Below are 22,049 nucleotides of genomic sequence, written 5' to 3' on the forward strand. Positions count from 1 at the left end.
TTTTATTTTAAATATTCAGAATTGTAGTGTAACTAGAAAATTAATTTGCTTCTTTAAAACCACTACATATTTTTTTTTAAACTTTAGTTAGATGTGGATAGGAAAATGTCGCAATAAGGATATTTTTGTAAAATCAAATTCTAAATTATTTAATACCGGGATCCTATTTTTTTTTATTCATATTTATAAAATGGTTGTAAAAACAAGTCGTGAAAATAAATTAATAAATATAATATTTTATACATAATAATTATACCTTCCAATATCACATTCATTTAAAAGTTATAATTTTTTTTTGGGATGTTATTTTTTCGCGATCGATTGAATATAATATTTATAATAATGTTTTTTTAGAAATTTATAAAATTATATTTTCCACGGCTAATAATAAAATCGAACTTTTTAGATATTCAAAACAGGAAAACAAAATAAATGATTGACTATAATTTTTTGAGATTCTTTTATGAGATTTGTTCTATTTTTTTTTTATTTTTATTTTAAAAATTATTATAAATCTTTTTTAAAAAAATACGAAAGAATGCCAAAAAATACTGTTTAACAGATTGTAGTAATTTTAAATATAACAAATTTTTTCTTTACGAAGTGATTCTTAAGTAGTATACAAAATATAGTAGTGTTATTTATTTTTTCCTCAATCATGGAATGTAAATTTTTTCTTGCCATCGAATTTTTAAAAAAAAAATTATTTAGTTGCACGTGTATTCTTCCCTTTTTTCACTGCATGTTTTACATTCAACGTAGCAGCACCAATGGAATTTGCAGTGACATCGCCAAACTTTATCTGATAGCAAGGTCTCATGACCTCTCCCGCAACACAAAACATCACAACTATCAATGCCCGGCGAGGTTTTGTTACAAGATCTTCCCTTTGTTCCCAAGGAACCCATCGCTAAATCCTTTTCGCAATAATTTGGTGACCTTTGTAAGTATACTAAATGGCCTTTCCTGGGCTTTTTGTGAATTCCTCGACTACCGTGGCCGCTAGGTTTCAGTTTCAGGAATACAGGTCTTTGGGTTCTGTGGAGTGTTTATTAATACGAATATATGAAAAGCAATAATTTAGGGTGCATACTTTGGGAGGTCAACAAAAAATCTTCTTTGGAAATATAAAGATATTTATTTGCCTAAAACTTTGAGCATTAATATTTTAAGATAAAAAAAAGAATTTATAATTTTAATCTTTTATAAATCTTCATTATTTTTATGTGCAAAAATTCTTTCATGGTGAAATCATGTAAAAAAAAATTATAATCTTCATATTTATAGATTTTTGACTTATTATATTCTAATTTAAATAAATATACTATTTGCAAAAATTCTCAGTCTCATCCTCGCTTTTTAGAAAAAAACATTCTTACAAAATCCTCAAAACACTCCATTATACTTAAGATACTTATATAATTTTTAAAATTCTAGGAGTAAAAATATAAGGGAATTAAACCTTCTATCAGTCAAGGGTTCGACTTGTTTTGCACGATCGTATTTTTTCTTCAAAACATCGCCGACCCTTCTAAAAGGCGGAAGAGTGACCCAACATGTTTTCATGGTACAGGATCCCGAAATTCCGTGGCATTTACAATCTACATCGGCATTAACTCTCAGAGTCTTTTTATTTTAAAAAGGGGAGGATCGATATTAATTAAATTGTTGAAATAAATAAGTTTTCAATACAGAATTAATGTTAAAGATTTAACAAAATTATACAATAATATCTTGTATTTATGTGACAGATAAATTCATTTTAGACTTCATGAAAATATTTTATAATTGAAGCACTAATCAATGGGACTCTAAGTATTATTAGTAAACATCATTTATTTTTTGAATCACAGAATTAATGTTAAAGATTTAACAAAATTATACAATAATATCTTGTATTTATGTGACAGATAAAATCATTTTAGACTTCATGAAAATATTTTATAATTGAAGCACTAATCAATGGGACTCTAAGTATTATTAGTAAACATCATTTATTTTTTGAATCAATCAAATTATAGATAAGAATCTATTTATAAGAAATAAGTTTCAAAGACAAATCATATCTATACATACCTTCCTTCCCACTCGATTATTGTGAAGGTTCATAAGTGACTTCTCGTCCCCTTCTATCTCTCTAGAATCGACAAAACGCCTAGACATTTGCATTCCATATTTTATGTCGGCGGAACATCCTCCCCATTTCCAACCTTCTCTGGTAAAGCCACTCTCTTTGGATTTGTCGCAACCGCAATTGGATATGTTACCTTTACTGCACGCTTGAATAACCGCGTACATAACGCCGGAAGAAGTTGCTGCATACATAAAAGCCGCTTCTCTACTCGCTTTCAATAAATATTATGATTATTATAATCATATATTTTTCTAATGGTAAAAAAATCTTATGTCCTTGAAGGAGTTAGTAATTAAGGAATAAGGATTATGGTTGGGCAAATGTTTGTTTTTAACCGTTTAAAAAACAGATAAATCTAGTTCTTGGCAGAAAACTATCTTTAGTCTCGGGTGTTTTTCTTCATCAAAATGTATATCAACTTTGAAGAAAGCAGAAATAAATTAACTCATGCCGTGCTTAACATTTAATGGTGTGCATCTGTAGATTAAGCCAAATTCTCATATCTATAACTAATACCAATCCCAACTATAATAATGATAGACGAAATGTTAATTTTAATATTATAGTAAGAATACAACTCAAACATTAAAATTTTAATTCAACCGAAGTTAATTGGGAAAATTTTTAAGAGTTCAAATGGATAATTAAACTTCATCATATTCAAGATTTTAGTAAAGGGAGGGTTTTGGATAGATTTTCACAATAAATTGGATTTATTTAAAAAAAATATTAACTTTTACTGAATATTTTGGGGAAATATTATTTATTATTTCTACTGTATTAACTTTTGGGAATGCGGGTTTCTCCTTAAATTATGATATCTACAAAAGGCATATTTGCTAATGGAAGTTTCCCTTACCCCGGTTACTCCAGATGTTAGATGAACAAAATATAATGCATTTTTACTCATGAATCACAACAATATATTTAATAATAATCTGTTATTTTTTTTAAACAGATTTTTACCGGCTAACTCTATGAAAACAGTTCTAATATTAAAAACCTTAAATATAATAAAATATGTAGTGCATAGTTTAAAATTAAGACGATATTTTATATAAAGATAAAATATCTCTTACTTTAGACCTTTTACACTTAATCGAACTCCTCGATTTATGCTGTCTTATTTTGCTTTAAAATATTATGAATATATTATAAAAAAATGTCTAAATAATAATATTTTTTAACCCCGACAAATTATTTCGGCAGTTTTTTTAATAGAAATGAGCTGAAAAAATAATTAAAATGGAAGGGGCAGTATTCAAATTATATGGGCTATATAAAAAAAATTTGGGAGATATTTCAAATTTATATAAATCCACTCCTACTAATCCACAGATCCTGCAAAATAGATATGTAACCGCTCCCATCAATTTCCTGGAATATCCCAAAAGTACAACGGTTTTTCTGCAATTCCTGGTGGTTTAGTTTGACATCCGACACTGATCAACATAGTTCTCAACATCACGGTATTCGGCCGTCAGCAATTAAATCGTAGTATCGACTTTATGGTCTCAATTCCGGGATAACCCCCTTGAGATGTTTTTAAAATTCTTTAAGTAAAAATTTGAAATAACTAATCCCCCATCTCATTCTATTATACCATTATTCATAGCACATTTCATTTCCTTGCAACCGGTTAGAGTTCTAAATCGGTATTATTATCACTGACCAAGCTCTATCTAAGAATCTCATTCTATTATACCATTATTCATAGCACATTTCATTTCCTTGCAAACGGTTAGAGTTCTAAATCGGTATTATTATCACTGACCAAGCTCTATCTAAGAATCTCATTCTATTATACCATTATTCATAGCACATTTCATTTCCTTGCAAACGGTTAGAGTTCTAAATCGGTATTATTATCACTGACCAAGCTCTATCTAAGTAATTTTTTACTCTCTTTAGTTTCCCATCTTTACTGTTCTCCTCTTTTAACCGTTTCACCGTCATGCCATATCGTACATGTTATGTACTTTGCTTCATTATTCGTTTATGTTGCCCTTAGGTAGTCGGTATATTACATCTGCTAGCATTTTCTCACTTCCTTTTTTAAAATATCATTTTAAAATTTCAGTTATTTCCCAGGCCCATATTGATGGTTCATTATTCACAATTTTGGTTAGATCTCGACTATTTTCTATCAGTCTCTTCAATGATTTGTGGTCTGTTCTAAAAATAAACCCCCGTACATATAACTATGGAACTTTTCCATCATTCCAAACAAAGAGTCCACATTTTCTTATCAATTGCGGAATAATTCTTCTCAGCCGCCTATAACGTGCACGATACAAAAGCAATTGGTTTTGTAGACCGATTTCTTATTTCATGCAGAAATACCGCCCCAAATCCTATATTCGAGGAAGCGTCATACTCCAAAATCAATGGTAGTTCAAAAAGTATGATATCAACCTATACTGCCGTCATTATTTTTTTCAATTTCGCAGGTTGCCACTTCTAGTTCAAACCTAAGGACTATTTATATATCCTATGTAACGGTGAGGCAACTCTATGTAAGTTTGGTTTCTAATTTAATAACCCAAGTAATGCACAAAGTTGTCTCATATCATAGGTTATAGAGCCTCTCGAATAGCTAAAAGATTCTTTTTGATTGGATAAATTCCAGATTTTTCTATGTTGAAGCACAATAATTTTACAGAATCCTTCAATATTTTTAGCTTGTAGTAGTACCCTTCTAAATTCTGCATGGGATTATCATTCTTCCCAGTAATGAAATTTAAATAGTTGCCTAATCATTTGGCATGATTTTGTTGCGATTGTTAAATATTGGAACTCCTCCTGGATTCTTATTTGGAGATAAGCATCCCTAAGATTCAATGTTAAATATTTCTGTCTTCCTCCTATCTTTTTCAATAAATCACCCAACGTTGGGATTATATAACGTTCCTCCAACAGCTGGTTAATAGTAAATCTAAGGTTAACACATATTCTAATTATCCTTCGTCTTCCGTACATTAACTTTTGGCGTTACCCACTTACATCAATCCTTTACTGGATATACCTTTATCAATATCCCCATATTTTACTAACCTTTCCATCTCGATAAGTTTCCAAAGTGGCAAAGGTACTCATCTCGCCTAGAAACTCCTTGGTTTTACGCTCGGGTCAATGCCTAATTCAACTTTGTAATTTGTGATAAACCCTACCGTAACTACAATTCTTGGAATTTCCATCTTAGAAGTTAAAAATGATAATCCAACCAAGAGTGAATCATTCGACTTTTTTACTACCATTGGAGGATGTTGTGTTTCCCTCTTCATTTAAATCCTAATGAGTTTCACACAACCAACTGTAAATTTTCATATGCCCTCAGAGAAAATGTAGGGGGGAAAACTTGGTTCCAATTCTTCCCAGATTTTTTTGGTAATTAAAGATTCCTGAGTTCCTGTATCATTCATTTTAAAATTTTATAACAAATTTGAGTAAATAATAATAATAATTTGTTTTAAAAATGCCAAATTTCTATTGGTCGGGTCTTTTTTTAAAATTTAGTTCCATGAAACGACTATATGATTGATTTAACCGAAGTAAAACATCTCATCGAGTGCAAAAAAAATTAATCTGGAATAATAGCCGACCTATATACGAAACTGATATCTTTAGATGGGATATAAAATTGAGAAAAGAGAAAGTCAAACATCTGTCCCATACTACTTCTTTTAGTACTAGGCACGCTATATACACGTTTGTCAATAGAGAGGGAGGCACTATTAAATAAAGATTTACCCGTGAGTTTTATTGGAAGTCGTGAGTTTGAAGATGATTTTAAAAAAATACAATGCACATCTAGTTTGATTGGTAGTTATTTTAAACTTAGGGCTTATAAAAGTTCCCTTTATGGAAACGGTAGCAATCTATTTGTTTTTCCATTTCTATATCATCCTCATAAGTTTTCTTTAATATAAAATGTGATAGAAGAATTATAAAAATATATACATAAATGACATTTAATTTTTAATAAATGTTATAAATTTTATTCGTAATTTTAATCTTTTTTTTTTTTGAAAAAATGCCATACAAGTTTTAGGATAAATATTAAAAGGAACGCGTCCACTCTTAGAAATTTACATTATCTATACTGGAAGACAAACGACTTAATAAACCAAATTAATACAACTATTCTAATTAAGTTTCATACGAAAACTTAGTGAATGGGGGGGGGGGAAGGTTTCCCTCGGAAGATGTTTTCGTAAATAGCCACATCTCCCCCAAAATTGCATACAAATGTCACTATAATAAACAATAATATAAAGGCAACATAAGTGAACGTTAAAAATTTTAAAAATAATGACTATTAATTTGAAATTTTTAGGGATAAAGTATTAGATTTAAAAGCCAAAATTAGTTAAAAATGTAAATCCGCCAAAAGTCCACAATAAGTGGCCTTAGCTCACCAATAAAATTTAATGGGAAAAACACCAAACGAATACTCCTCCCCTCCCCCTTTAGAGAAATCCTGGGCCCGCCTATGGTTTTATATAATAAATCACATTGTTGAATACACTATCAGTTAAACGAGCTAAATTTCTTTTTAATATTTTATAAATTTCAGTTTTTTTATACTATAATATATTCTTCTCAAGTTAACATGGATATATAAATTAAATGATTATACGCGCTGTATAATAGTGGGCATCACAAGCACTAATCATATTTAGGGCGGTCCTTTTTATATATATTTAATTTTAAAAAAATGGGAAAAAGTTTTTGCTTAAATATAACATATTTGTAAGGTGCTTCAAACTAAATTTTGGTTTGCTGAGAATACCCCCCCCCTCTCAATCTTCCTCTAAAGGTAGTGACGTCACTACTATATATTGCATGTTACGTTGAGATTCAATTCAAATAAAAGATTTTATTTCAAAATAAAAATTAAAAACATTTTATGTTTTCGCAAATTATAATTTCGATTTATTTTCCTCCGTCGTGGACGAGACAGTTATTCGTAGTACATTATGGATAATTTTGTCATAAATCTTTTTTTTTATCAAATTTCTTATTTTCTATAAAAAAAGGGGGGGGGAACTAAAATGCCGACATATTTTGAATAAATAATTTTAAAAAATACAAAACAATTATTATCCCAAAGTGTTTTTAATTATAATTGGTTTTTTTTCTAAAGAATTATTAGAAAGGTGAATTATTATGAAATAATATCATGGCTGTTTTTTAAGAGAGAATAAGCAATGGAATAATGCCTTGAAAGAAGATTAGTAGTGAAATGATAACAAAGATTATATGGAAGCACATAGTTTCTCTTATAAATCACTCATTTTCGACAACAACCCACTTAGAAATCCTGCGTTGCTATGTACGCGGTTGAAGACAATTATGGTACATTTATTAAGTTCGATAAACGCCTTTATTCAATCAACAAAATGTTATATTGCATCTTTAAAAGATAATATGTCTTTTTTTTATTTCTATACCATTTAAGAAAATATATATAATTTGTAAAAACGTATTAAAAAAAGTATTTTAACTGTGTAGTATTTTGGTGGGATAAGGCAAAGACCTTAAAATTCGGGTCAAAGTTGAATATATGTATCAGAGACTTGCAGGGCTCAAAATTTTAGTCGCGACCTGAATTTTAAAAGATTCCCATTTTCAAACCCTGACTTGAATCTTTGAGTTTTGAATAATTTCAAAGGTAGATAGAAAATATGGCAGTAAATAAATGTTAAACGATTCATTATATGATTTTCCAACTGGTTTGTTAATTTAATTAATTTATTAATGGACCCTACCCGCATTTTTAATATTTTATTATTTTACGCCCCAGGGAAGGTTTATTTTAACAACAATAGTAAATATTTTCTAAATTCATCTACAGGGGATACCGAGGTAATGATTTACGGAGTACAATGTTAACGCGAATAACTTAACCCTTGAGTATAAAGATAAATTTGGTGTTAAGATATATTTTTATATCTAATTTCTTAATTATGTTCATCTTTTGGAAAGCTTTCCTGGTTTGAGATATTTTGTCAAAACCCTGTTTTTACCCAAAAATTATAAAGCTTACCATATAGTTTATGGTGAGCTTTAGCAGAATATATTAAGGGTCATAATTTAAAATTTTTGTATACAGTCATAGCTATAAATTAAAAATTAACGGAAGTTTGTTGCTTACTAGAAGTCATGCAATAATGATTTGTATAATATATATCACTTTTGGGTGTTGTTCTGGGCAAAATGGTTAAAATGTTCCGTCTAATTAAAGCTGTAAAAAGAGAATTTTTTATTATTAACGTCTATACCTTATAAAAGAATATTTTTGAACAAAAAGAAACATTAATAAATAGTTAGTGTGTTATTTGAAATAAAATTTAAAAAATAGTCGCAAAGGGGAAGAATAATTGACGTGCCTAAAATGGGCACATTCAAAATGCTATTTTTCATAAATTTCTTTACATTCCCATATTGTATTGATTAGTTTATACTTAAAAGTGACGAATGCATGTCAAAAATGTAATATTTTGCTTAATAAAACAACAAAGTTATGTTCAATTTTATTTTAACTACTTTACCCGAATGCTGCCATACCCTTGGTATGGAATAAAATAGCGAAAATGGCACACTTCACATAATTAAACATACCACCTAAAGTATTATAGGTAGAAAGCTATACTTTTTTTTTATTTTCTAGATGAGGGATTTGGCTACATATAAATTTATAATTTATTTTGTTTTATTCTGTTCCAAAATTTTATGGGTAAAAATGCAAAATACAAATCGATCTCCCCTAAGCTTTATTAGCATAAAAATGATAAAAATAAATTTAAAATCTTGAAATGAACAGAATATATAATCATTTAATCTTATTTAAAAATTCATTAATTCCGCTTGTTTTTACAATCTTTAAAATATTTCACATATAATGGTAATAATCAAATTATAAATATGTATACACTTAATTTAAATGAGAACTATCAAAAAATATTTTAGCTCTTCCCAGTTTCTATAAAGTAGAAGCAAGTGCTGAGAGGGCATACTAGTCAATTACTTCCAATATTTTATCGGCGCCAAGAATAAAATTATTTTGAAATAACTTTAAATACTTTAATGAATAGATAAATTTTTAAAAAAATCGACTTGTTTATATATAATGTAACTTTCTTATTAATTTGTCTCACATTCATTTTACTTTTAAATAGATTATGATAAATTTAGAAACTTTTTTAGAACCTTAAAAAAAATGAATGGAACCAGAACTTAAAATCAAAAATGTACCGATTAAAATTCTATATATTTATTTTTCTTAACTTTAAAAATTGCATTTTATAGCTTTTACAATAAATTATCTTATGTTTTTTTTTATATTGACCTATCTTTCATATCATAAAAATTACCATAAGTAGTAGTATTAAAATAATAATGGAATTGGACCGTATAATTATATAGGCATATTTTATCCGTTAAGATTAGAAATTAGAATGTGATAGTAAAAGATCATGTAATATAATACTGGCCATTAAATATTTTACTTATACATAAAGATTGTCAAGTAAAATATATAATTGAATTTATACAAAAAAGATTTAGCTTTATTTTTAATGATTGACCTAATTTTTTATTATAATAAGTATAATAAGGTTCTGCTTTGATATTTAATTTTTAAAAAATGAGTTAACGAAATATGCTCCTGCTAGATAAGTATTTCGCGAAATTATATTTTGGCGGCAACTATAGTAAACTTTATTAAGAAAACAATAAATTAAATATTTATACAAGAGCTTTGTCTGGCTTGTCGGTTATTTCTAATTTCGGCTATATATTGTGAATTTGAAGGTTTAAATTTTATAAGCTACCTTAGTGTCAGTATAGTTTAAATTATCGTAACATTTGCTATATTTATATTAATTTAGAAAATTTGTGTTAATCACTTATTGTTTTTTGTCCAGAACATTTAAAAAATAAATTAAGGGATTCTGATTCTATTTTGGGAACAGGATGGATTATTATTATTTGAACTCTTTATATCTTTTTCATAATTGAGTGACAAGTCATTTCATTTAGTTTCTTTAAAAATACTTTGCTGGATTATGCCTTAGCTAATTGCGCTATATAATCATCTAATTACTGTCATCCAAAGTTTTCCTTTTTAGAATTGCAGTCTATAAAAATCTATATAACATTTGCATTTTAATTAATTTTTGCTCTTCTGGCTGAGATAATGAACAGGCAAAAATAGTTCTGTGGCTTCTCTTAGATGAGCTAGAAACCCCAGAAGCTTAATTTGAAGGTTAGATTTTGAAAAAATTTTTGTATAAATTTTCTAAAATTCGAAAAGGTTTTATTTTCTCAAAACAAAAACTCGCCAAAAATTGTTTTTAGTAAGTATGTTTGAAGGAGGAGCTCCCTACTCTTAAACAAATAGCTGTAAGTATGCTATATTTCTACCAAATTTGAGAGAATTAGTTCTAAAGAACAAAAAATTATAAGCATTTGTCTAATCCCTTCTGCCTTATACGTACATATATTTTCTATATACAAAAATCTTTAAATTTTTAGTTAACAGCCTCATGCATGGCGCAACATTATCCCGGCATGACTATCTTACCCGAAGTATTTTTTTGGAAAAATTGCAAATTTTTTAAAAAAAATATATTTATTGAATTCTGATATTTCAAGCAATAATCCACTAAGTATAGTGTTTTTAATTTAAGTCTCCCCAATATTATAAATAGTTGTTTATTTTGGTATTCAACAACATAGAGGAGGCCGGGGCTATCTGGCAGATGGGATATAGAGGCAAACGGCTATAACTTTTTAATCTTTAGGGCTTATTGTTAAATTTCTTCAAAAGATGTATTTCGATACATACTATCTACCATATGTTTATTTAGTTACGGTAGCTCCTTATTCAAAAAATATTGGTCAAAAATGATTTTATCCCTTTTTAACAACTTTTCTTTTAAGTATTTTTTGCCTTGTAGAAAAAAATAGTTCTTCAAATTTTATGATATTTATATGCCATATTGCCCAATGTCTAGTCTACTGATTTAATTGATCTAAAATTTCTAGCTTGCCCATGAAGATTTCTATAGCCATTTAGGCTACTCAATACCCACGGCTAAACCTCGGGTGGTGGTAAAATATCAAATAAAAAGAATTAAATTGCATGAAAAGATTATCAAAATAGAAAACCGATAAAAAAATAAAAAATCTAATTGTGTAATGTGCGCCAAAATTATAACCATAATAAAAAAAACGCTAAGACTGGATATAGCTCCCTCTGACATTCAAGGTGTGCTAGGAATGATCCATTTTATGGTGCCCCTATTATTAAGATTAATTTTTTAAAAAAATATTTCTCATTTTTAGATTATATGTGTATTATTTAAAACTTTGTGATTTATTTGTGTGTTGAATTTTATATTTCCCATCTTACCCTATGGTTTTGCCATCTACCCAGGGTCGTTGGTAAATAGTAAAAAGTACTACTTTAACTTAGCCCTATGTAGCACCCACAGTAAAAGGTAGAAAGCCACGGTTTTTTTAAATTAAACTTTTATTTTTGTTGTTGTTTTAATATTCTCGAAATGTCACTTTTTGACCGTTTTAATTATTGTTTTAAATAATTTTTCCAACTTTTTGCGATCTCCATCTCTCTTAAATATTATGTCATTTTTTATTTATTTTTCTAATCTTTTCCGATTTTCTTAATTTTTTTTCCTTCTCATTTTTAATTATTCTTTTGTACTTTGTTAAATAATAAGAGTTGTTCTGTTTACCTCACAATTATAAATTATAGATGAGCCATCCATATTTACTAATAAATTCCTAAGATTCTGTTTGTTATTTAATCATGAATGCTATAAAGAAATATTTAAAGGACCAAATGAAAGAGAAGGGATTATCACATTATGTTATTATAACATATGGGTAAAGATTAAAGGCCTAATTTTATTATACCTAAATAAATAAACAATTGGGATAAAAAAATATTATAGTTTATTTTTAATATATTATATACCTTTTTATTTTTAAAAATAAATTTAGATATTAAAGAAAAAAATTATTCTCCACCCAGCGTTACTTGATCACGTTGAGCTTTTTTGTATTTTGAAACTTAATTAATTTTTTTATTATACTTTAATAATTAAAGGGCCATAATTTTCAGATTTATTATAAACCTTAGCTAGAGATGTTTAGTTAGATATGATTGGGAAGTAAATTATAAGAGGTAAGAAGAGTGCAAATATTGTCCATTTCGCCTATAACTTTTTTCTAGGGGTTATATTATTCGACTCCCACCCCTTTCAATATGTTAAAATAAAACTTCAGCAGAATCTCAAAATGTGATAATATGTAACATAATAAAGTGGCGAAAGTTTAAGCATTATTAAATATCATACCATAAGCGAGAATTCTTATAAAACAAATCATTTGTATTTAATTTTATAGAATAATTTAACCAATAAAGCGCATAATTTTATTGCTTTTAATTTCATATTTTAGACTCATAAAGAAATATTTTTGCTTATAAGGCCTAAAAAGAACTTTTAAAGTAAACTTATATATGTAAACTAATAGAAAAGGATTATAATAAAAATAGAATAAGTGTTTTGCGAATAAAAAGATTATTTATTCCGTATTTATATTTTGACTTTATAATATGGTATATATATTATGTGAATAATAACCTCTCATAAACACCGGTCCAAATACGAAAGATCCCGAATTACTTTGTTGCCCAATTTGTTGTTGTTGGCGAAGTTGACTTTTGAACACGGAATCGGTATTTGTAGTTATCATGGTACAATTCCATCTGTGCATCTTGAATTGCCATCTGCACTCGGATAAGCCGAGTTTAGCACCTTGCCATATTGCAATAATGGCTTCAGGGGTTCTTTGGCATTGGAGTCTTTGTTGAGGGGCTAGCCCCGGGATTTTGCTGCATATAACGTTGGCTCCTAACGCTACGACCGATGAAAGAGCCCTGTCAAATAAACAGGATATCGTCAAAATCAACAAATATAAGGCATGAGTGTGTAGCATCAAAATAAATGTGTATAGAAATGAATTTGAGATCATTTCATTAATTACAAATAATTCCAGGAAATTTTTCTTTTAGAGAAATTTTAAAAAATTTGTGATTGTACATTATTTGAGGATCCGTTTTTTGAGATATGTCTCCCTTTTACTACCAAGTGATTTAATGTATATAATCTTGCTTATTTGCTACAAAGAATTTAAGCGGTTATTAGTTAAGGTTAAATGAAGCCCGCACAATTTATTAGCAAATATTTATTTTATACAAACATATACTATTTTACATTGAAAAGTTTGATTTTAGGATATAGGTTGATAATTTTATGACTAGTTAATCATATTTAGAAAAATAATTTATTTGTCAGTATACATCACAATAAAAAGTTTAGTGTTTTAAAAGTCCATATTGCATATATTGGAAAATGAATGTAGTAAATTTCAACTACACCGCTCTTTATATCCCACCCTAAAAAAAACTAGATAATTATCGAGAAAATATGTCGTCTTCCAAGATTCGGTAGGATGAATTGTTCATTATATCATTTTTATTTGCTTCACAAAGGTATTTGTTATAATTAAAGATACGTTTTTTTTACTGAGTTTATTAAGTACAGATCTATTTATGATTTAAATACGAATTCAGAATCTTTCATCTTTAACACTTAAGTGCATTATTTTTTAAAAATTTAAGGGCCAATAAAATTATCATAGTAGTCGCGTCAAGGTGTTGAAAATAAGAGTTCACGTTTAATATCAAATCGAATTCGGTGCAATACTTCTTAATATAATATTTTAAGATCAATTTTTTTTAAGAAGACAAATTTTAATTTAGAAAAATTGGTAATTTTTTAAAAATATTATAAGAAAATAAATTTTATCATTTTTATAAAAAATATTTTCCCTCGCTGAACTTAAATTATTTTCATTTAATTTGGCTTTAAAAAAAAGGATAATTATGGTTGTCTCCTTCTTTTATAATAATTTCATATTTTGTAAAACTTATATTCTCCTCGCTACCCAAATTCAATTAATTTCGCATTAATTCGTATAATTCATCTTTTTATTGTATATATATAAACCGACCTTAGACATTTTAAAGTTTTATTATTATTAATCTTATAGGAAATATGTGTTTTTTTGGATATATATTATATCGTAATATAGTATAGTAGTAATGTAGTATATTATAATGATGTATATATTATATATGTTTCTGTATTAAAATTTAATTATAATATAATTGTCTATGTATAATATACATTCTTTTGTGGGTCGGTCGGTAAAAATTGTCATTTACAAAGCCCTAAGATTAAAAATAAAATAATAACAAAAATTAGTAATATAACATTTCCTTTTCCTTTTCATTCTTTATTTTTAATTATATAGACACCCAAAAATTGTTAAATTTTATTACTCGCTTTTTAGGGGAGAAAAATATAGATAAACGACACAACGACAAAATAAATTATTAATCAGTTTTAAGTATAATAGTTATAAAAAAATTTATTAATATTATGATAAAAATATACAATAAATTTTTAAATGGAATGGAACTGTTTTTTATCTATTTTATTTATGGAAGTAATAACATATACGGTATAATTCGTTAATAACGCTTGTTTATATAATTTTCCCATATTCAGCGTAATAATATATAAATATGTAATAAGATTTTTCTAGAATAACGACTAATTCTGAATCTCTTAATATTGAATTATCAACATGGACAATTTTTAAATTCTAAGAAAAATATGATTTTGTCGGAGTATCCAACGGGGAATATGGGGTCGCCAATTTGTTTGGAAGCCTCTCCCCCAAACCCACATTTTCCTAGCCTAAGTCCGGGTCCCGTTTGGAATAGGTATTTTTGATAGTTTTATGTAATATCCATATATCATCTCCGTTAAAGTTTGCTGAGCAATTAGAAGAATTAATTCTGAAATTTATGACAATATTTCGTGCTTTACTAGTGCATATGATTACTTTAACCAGCATAATAGCCAGTCAGTTATAAAATAAATTATTTGCAGTAAAATTTTGACCACCTTACGATTAAAAAGCGATTGAAAGAATTTATTCTGAAAATTGTATTTTTATCAATGTTTAGTGCTTATTTAAATATTTTTAATCCTCTTGATAGATAGTACAATAAAAAAAAAGTATAACAAAAAATAAATTTTTAAAATTGGTATCATGTAAGAATAGAATAAAGTGTTGTGCAGATTTAATTTAAAAAATTTCCATATTTATTAATTTGGAAAATAAAATTATTTGACTTGCAAAAAATTGTTAAAATAACATATTAATATATTAACAATTTTTAAAGTTAAATAATTTATTTACAAGCGAATTAAATTATGGAAATGTTTTAAATCTGCACAACACTATATATAGAAAAGCTATATATCTGGCTTGTGCTAATATATAGTATCTGACTAGTAAATATTCAATCCGTTTTGAGAACCGCGAAAAAAAATTGAATTATAAAATGGAATTATGACATCACGCTTTAAGCGTGTAGTCAAGCTTTCGGAAACACGAATTCTGTAGCTTATACCAAATCTATGTAGTGCTTAATAGATGCTTTAGTCTGGTTGGTTGATGGTTTAAAATGAGAAAATTTCATTTAATAAATAAGAAAAAAATTACCAAAATTAACAGAATGGAGAATATATTCTAAATATCTGGTTTGCGTTAATATTTATGGCCTTACTTATTAATTAAGATTCTTCAATTAATTAAGCCAGCCATACAAAGTAAGCAAATTTAAGCCAGATAACTATTCCATCATGCCATAAACATGAATTCATTCAAACTTCTGGAAGCATTAACTCTAAAACTTATAAATAATTAGTGTGTATTAAGTACATTTATGTAGCTCAATTCGTTTTGCAATTAGTTTAAAGAAACCATATAATTGGAAAAATAAAAAAAGAATAATGTAACATGCTAGGACAAAAATTATATGCCTGTTAGCACTTATTAATTAATCAATCAGTTCAACTTCAAGTCCATTAATAGAAACCAGTTATAAGCAAAATACATTTATAAAGGCAAGTCTTAGGCTGAGTGTTAAGTATCCGATTTTAAATAACGGTTCAAAAATCAATTACATCTTAATACATCAGATCGACAAATTATTATCCTAATTGCTTGAAACAAATCTTAGAAACCGATTTAAACAAATGTTCTGCCTGGAAATGTCCTTATCTTTATTTATATTCTATTATTTTTTTAAAAAATATCTCCATATTTTTTATCATGGTAAACACAATGTCTATAAGAAATAATGATAATTTAATATACTATATTATATTATACATTACAAAAAATAATATACCTGTCAAACTCAAATTTAAATTCGGTGGGGAAAAAAAATAAAAGGAGGATAAATTTTTTGAAACAGCATTAAATATAATATGATAATAATATAGCATATATTATTTTTATTCGTTTATTCTTTCTATGAAATAAAAAAATTTTTTTATATCATAGTTAGATTATTATATAGCTTGTGCCATAATGAATTTGGAAATTGCTGTAAACCAAATTCCAAAGTCCGCTAAAAGATCCTATTCCAAAAATGTAAAAAAATATTGAAATAGTGAGCGCCATAGCACAATTTTCTCAAAAAATGACTTTAATACTTTCTTGATGATTGCACTACAACACAGATATTGGCTAAAGTTTCAAACTATATTTAGATAAAAATTAATAAGGAAAAAAAATTGACCAAATAATTTTGGGAATAGTTTTAACATGACGGTACACGATATGCAGGAGTATCAGTCTTTAAAGGACTAAATAAAAAAGTAAACGATAATTTAAAATTAAACATTTGAAATTTTAAAATCAACTACATAAATAAAAATTAAAAAAAAAATTTTGGTTGAATTCTTAGATTTTACAAGGTTTCAAGATAAGGTTCTAGTTCCAAATTATTAATAAATAATAAAGAAAAATTGGAAAATTGAAAGATTAAACAAACTTCTAATTTGAATCACTGTTCTTCCCGTTTGGGTTCATGTAAAAATAGATTCCCATTTCAATTTTTATAAAATTTAAGAGGGTGTTTTAGGTCCCAGCTCCTAGATTTAGGCCTTTTATGTGTGAGGGGGGGGGGGAGGGGGGTTATGAAGGGTTAACTCTGGGGGAGTGGTTACTTACTTTCTTAGTCAATTTAAATATTTATATTATTTTAATCATTCTATAAGAATCTGCCTAAATTTGTTTCTGATTCCAAACTCTTGTAAAATGGTTTAATTTTTTGATTGAATGATTATTCTTTAAAAATAAATTATCATGGTTCACTTTACATTTATATAACATAATAAATACCATTTTTTTCATAAAGTATCCATTAAGACGGTCTTTATTAATTTTGTGTCGATAGTGATCATCTAATAAGTTATTAATTCTCGACGATAGAAATTTGATTGAGTGTTTTAGTGATCGAACCCCATTTTCAATATAAGCACTTTAAACGGTTATTTTCCGAAATATATTTGCAAAGCTGATTATCTTTACAAGGAATATCGGCTCACAGTGACAATTTAAAAAAGTTTTGTTATAGGAATTTTACCCTAAACCGAACGTTAAACTCCGAACCCGGAACCCATTTGAATCTATTTTAAATTACTTCAACATGAAAATTCTAGCAAAAAATTGTAGAAAGAAACAAAAATTGCAGTATACATTCTATTTCTATTTTTTTGGCACTTTACCCAATTTTGCCGTCATTTTATATACAGGACAATTTGTTTATCAATATTTACAATATCTATTAATTCAGGTAGTTTAAGTTAATGGAAATAAATACATGAAGTTTTACAGTTGTTCTTTATATTTATTATATTTGATAAAATAATAATAAATGTAAATGCTTCATCTTTTATATCTTAATAGAGAAAATTCTTAAAAAACTTGCAAACAAAATATCTTAAAATAGACTCATTTTTATTAGAGTATGTTATAATGTATAGCAATAAAGTTTTTGGCAAAATTTAACCTCTATTAATTTGTTATGAAATAAATTTGTCACTTACCTCAAACCCGTCCCGTAACCTACAAGGGAAATTTATTTTTCCTGAATTGGAACCTGGAAATTTTTTTTTTTTAAATTTAGCCTGAACCCGGAGTTGAACCCGGTAAAAAATAAAAGCTCAAACTCCTAGTTTACTGTTATTTTTTGTTACAAAGCTATTTTTTATAATTACTGTGCTTGCTTAAAGTAACAATTGAATATTTATATGGAAATAAAAATTTAATCCCACTTAGTAAATTAATAAAAAGGAACAAAATGAGATATTAATTAAATAAAAATATTAAAGTGTGTGCCTTTCATTTATTTGACGTTTAGTCTTTTAGGGAACGCTATAGCCCCTGCCTTTCCCTCTATATCAGGGGCGTCAATAGCCTTTACAATCTCAGGGGCCTCAGAAAAATATTTTCAAAATTATCTTCTTTTTTTTAGCTAGCATTATCCAAAATTACTTTTTTTTATATAGTGGCATAAAAAAAGCAATTCAAAATTTTAAGGAGACTCACCGAGTTTTTCAGTAGAGACGCTACTGCTCCGTATATATATTTTTGCTATATGTAGATGAAAATTATAAGTATCAAATTTATGGTTATCTCTTAAGTCTTTTGGGATGGTGGGTCAATGCAGGCGCGTACGCAGGAATTTGGTCTGGGGGGGGATAATAAATTTTTTTAAGAAATATTATTGTTTTTTAAAAATATCAAGCATAAATTTATTAGGACTAATAACTATTCCTAATACACAATTTTAAATTAATGTGAATTATAAAAAAATTATATGTAAAGAATCACTTAAATGACCCAAAATAGAAATTTGAATTTTTTGATCCTTTACACAAAAAGTTTCTTAGGAATAATTGTATTTTGTATGTAATATATTTTACAATGTAATCCAATCTTCGTTGGGATTGAACTAATTTTTCAATTATCTCATCCTTGCTTGTCGTCAAATGCCTATGAATATTCAAAAGATCCAAACCTTTCAATCTACTTTCACATGTTGTACTTCTTGGTATGTTTTTCAGAGACCTGCAGTAATTTTTTTAAATATACCCGGGCCGGGCCCGAAATTTTTTTAAGAAACACCCGGGCCGGACTTGAATATTTTTAAAAAACACCCAAGCCGGGCCTGAATTATTTTTAAAAAAACACCCAGGCCGGGCTGTATTTTTTAAAACAGCCTATATTAGAAATCGTTATTATTAGCTATAAAAATCAAAAATAAATATAATTTATTTAAAAAAAATCCGGGCCGGGCCTGAAAATTTTATTTTAAAAAAAAGCCGGGCCGAGCCTGAAAATTTAAAAAAAAAGCCGAGCCGGGCCTAAAATTTTTTTAAAAAAGCCGGGCCGGGCCTGAAATTTTTTTAAAGAAAACATAGGCCAGGCCGTAAAAAATCTTTAAAAAAAATCTGGGCAGTGCCCTGAAAATGGTACTTCTGCAGGCCTCTGTTATTCTACATAAAAAAGAGAGTGTTCTCTCATTAGTTTACTAATGGGAAGAGTTTATAAACCCATTTAATATATTGGGAATTTAATCTAAAATGTGTTTGAAATAATGCAGAGCATCCATAGCATTTTTTGGAACTATATCAACTATAGTTAATCTTATAAACATAGTTATTCAGCTAGTAAGGCATCATAAGATACTTTAACTCTTCATAATAAAAATCTAACAAATATTTTTTTTTCTATCACCATCTGAAAAAGGTTGGGAAGGCTTTTGTGGAAGTAATATTTGCAGATTAGTAAGTGCTGCATGATGAATTAAAAATTCATATATTTGGGTTATAAATGTATCTGTATTTAAGATATACTCTTCTACTGATCCTATATTAATGTTTTAACGATGAGCTTGCCTTGCTACAAGTCGAGGGAGACAAATATTAAACACGCATAGCTCTGCTTTAGACTCAACAATAAAATATAAAATATGAAATTCTTCATCAACATTAGCCCTAATTTCCTTGAGTTCTGATAAAATGCTCTCTGCTATTCTCATCTTCTTAATCAAATCAATGTCATGTTTTTGAAAAGTAATATTTAAAATAGTTGTATAATTCAATAATACATTCTAATGAGAAATAAAATTTGAAATAAGCATTGAATCAAATAATTTTCTTGCTTCTGAGTAAATATTTCTTTCAAGCCATTTTGATATTTCAGTAATAATTGGCATATCTAACTCTTAATAGCTTTTAGTGCTTGATGGAAGAGGCTCTATCTCGTTGGACAAGGTTGCAATTTCTTTTTCCCTGTTGGACCAGAAGTTTCAGAAATAATTATTATTTGACTAGAAATTTGAAAATGGTAGATAAATATTACGCCACTAAAAATTTGAAAATAATAAGTAAATATTACGCCGGAAAATTTGAAATCGAAATTAATTGATAAAATAACTTATGAATGTGATAATATAAATGTAATAAAATTTATATTTAATATGAAATACGAATAAATATTAACAAATATAAATTAATATAAACAATAATATTTTTGAAAAATATATCCGGCATCTGCATTTTTTGGCTTTGGGGGGGGGGGGGATTTGCTCCCCCCCCCGCTGCGTACGCCAATGGGATCTACTTATCTCCTTTGTTATGTTATCATTCAAAAATTTTGACAAGTTAAACACTAATCAATGAATCGTATTTTATAGGGCAATATACATAAACCTGAAAATAGTTGTATTGCACATTTTATTCAAGGACGGAAAATTAAAACAAGGTGATGAATTGAGCTTATTTTAAAGAAATCAAGAATATTATAAAACGTTTATTAGGTCATTTATGAAAATAAAGATAAAAAAAAATTATGGAAAAGTTTTCACACATAAAATTAATAATATTGCATATTTTTTTCAAAGATTAAAAAAAAAATTTTCTTAAGTTTTTTTTCGTTAATTATTCTAAGTATATTATCCTAGTAGACAAATAATTATTAAAATTAATAGAGCATACTAATGGATTTGCTAAAGCATTTTCTTAAAAGTTTTTTTTTAATATTATAATATTTCGTAATTTAGCAAGATGATTGTTTTTTATATTTGGAATTTAATTAGGCTTTTAAAAATAAATAAATAAAATGTATAATTTTAATTCAATAATTTTAATATATATGGACTTAAGAGTAATTACAAATTAACTCATAAATAATAATATTTAATCTCCATTTTTATATTAAAAAAATTATACCTTTCATCCCGGCGTTTTTGTAGAAACTAGAAAGACCAAGGAAAAAACAAAACAAACAAAACAGCTTAAATAAATTTGTAAATAAGATGAAATCTAATAAGAACTTATACTAATACTCTAGAGAAAATTATTTCTCAGGATTTTGAGCGTTAAGGAGGATGCATAATATATTAAAATCAGTGCTTAAAACGTAAATATAAGCATCACTTTAATTTTTTTATATTTTATTCGAAACCGTGGAATAAATCTTGGCATCAGAAGCTGAAATGTTCTTTAAAAATTTATTTAATATATATAACAGTATAAATTTTATGATTTTCAATATATGAATCAATATTAATATAATAATCTTGATTCTTAATAATCAAAAAATATGGTTCTAAATATTCAAAAATAAAATTATAAAAGGAAGGAGCTTTTTTAAAAAAAGTAATGAATGAGGAAGGAGTTCTCCTTTTCATTCATAGGTAAACAGTAAAATAAATAAAATTATCAAAGTATTTCTAAATAGTCAATATATTTATAACATTAAAATAGGATCGCAGGGTGCAAAGGGGAGTCCTCAGTCAAAAAAAATTAATTTTGCAGGTCTTTGAGACTTGGGCTGTGTTGTCTAGGCACTTCTATCCCGCTATAAGCCAATGACTATGTACATACTC

General features: G+C 27.2%; 1 protein-coding gene across 1 annotated transcript in view; it reads right to left on the reverse strand.

Moving 5' to 3' along the window:
- Positions 1-707: 707 nt before the first annotated feature.
- LOC135931930 (protein Wnt-7b-like) overlaps positions 708-22,049 on the reverse strand; it is a 32,827-nt gene continuing 11,485 nt past the window's right edge. The window contains exons 2-5 of the mRNA XM_065469247.1: positions 12,850-13,103; positions 2,077-2,336; positions 1,463-1,626; positions 708-1,038 (exon numbers count right to left, since the gene is read on the reverse strand). Coding sequence (XP_065325319.1) covers positions 708-1,038; positions 1,463-1,626; positions 2,077-2,336; positions 12,850-13,103 — 1,009 coding nt within the window. The remainder of the gene's footprint in view (positions 1,039-1,462; positions 1,627-2,076; positions 2,337-12,849; positions 13,104-22,049) is intronic.

This window comes from Gordionus sp. m RMFG-2023, chromosome 1 (assembly GCF_954871325.1).
Source record: "Gordionus sp. m RMFG-2023 chromosome 1, tfGorSpeb1-WG-v2, whole genome shotgun sequence".
In the NCBI taxonomy this organism is placed as follows: Eukaryota; Metazoa; Nematomorpha; class Gordioida; order Chordodea; family Parachordodidae; genus Gordionus; species Gordionus sp. m RMFG-2023.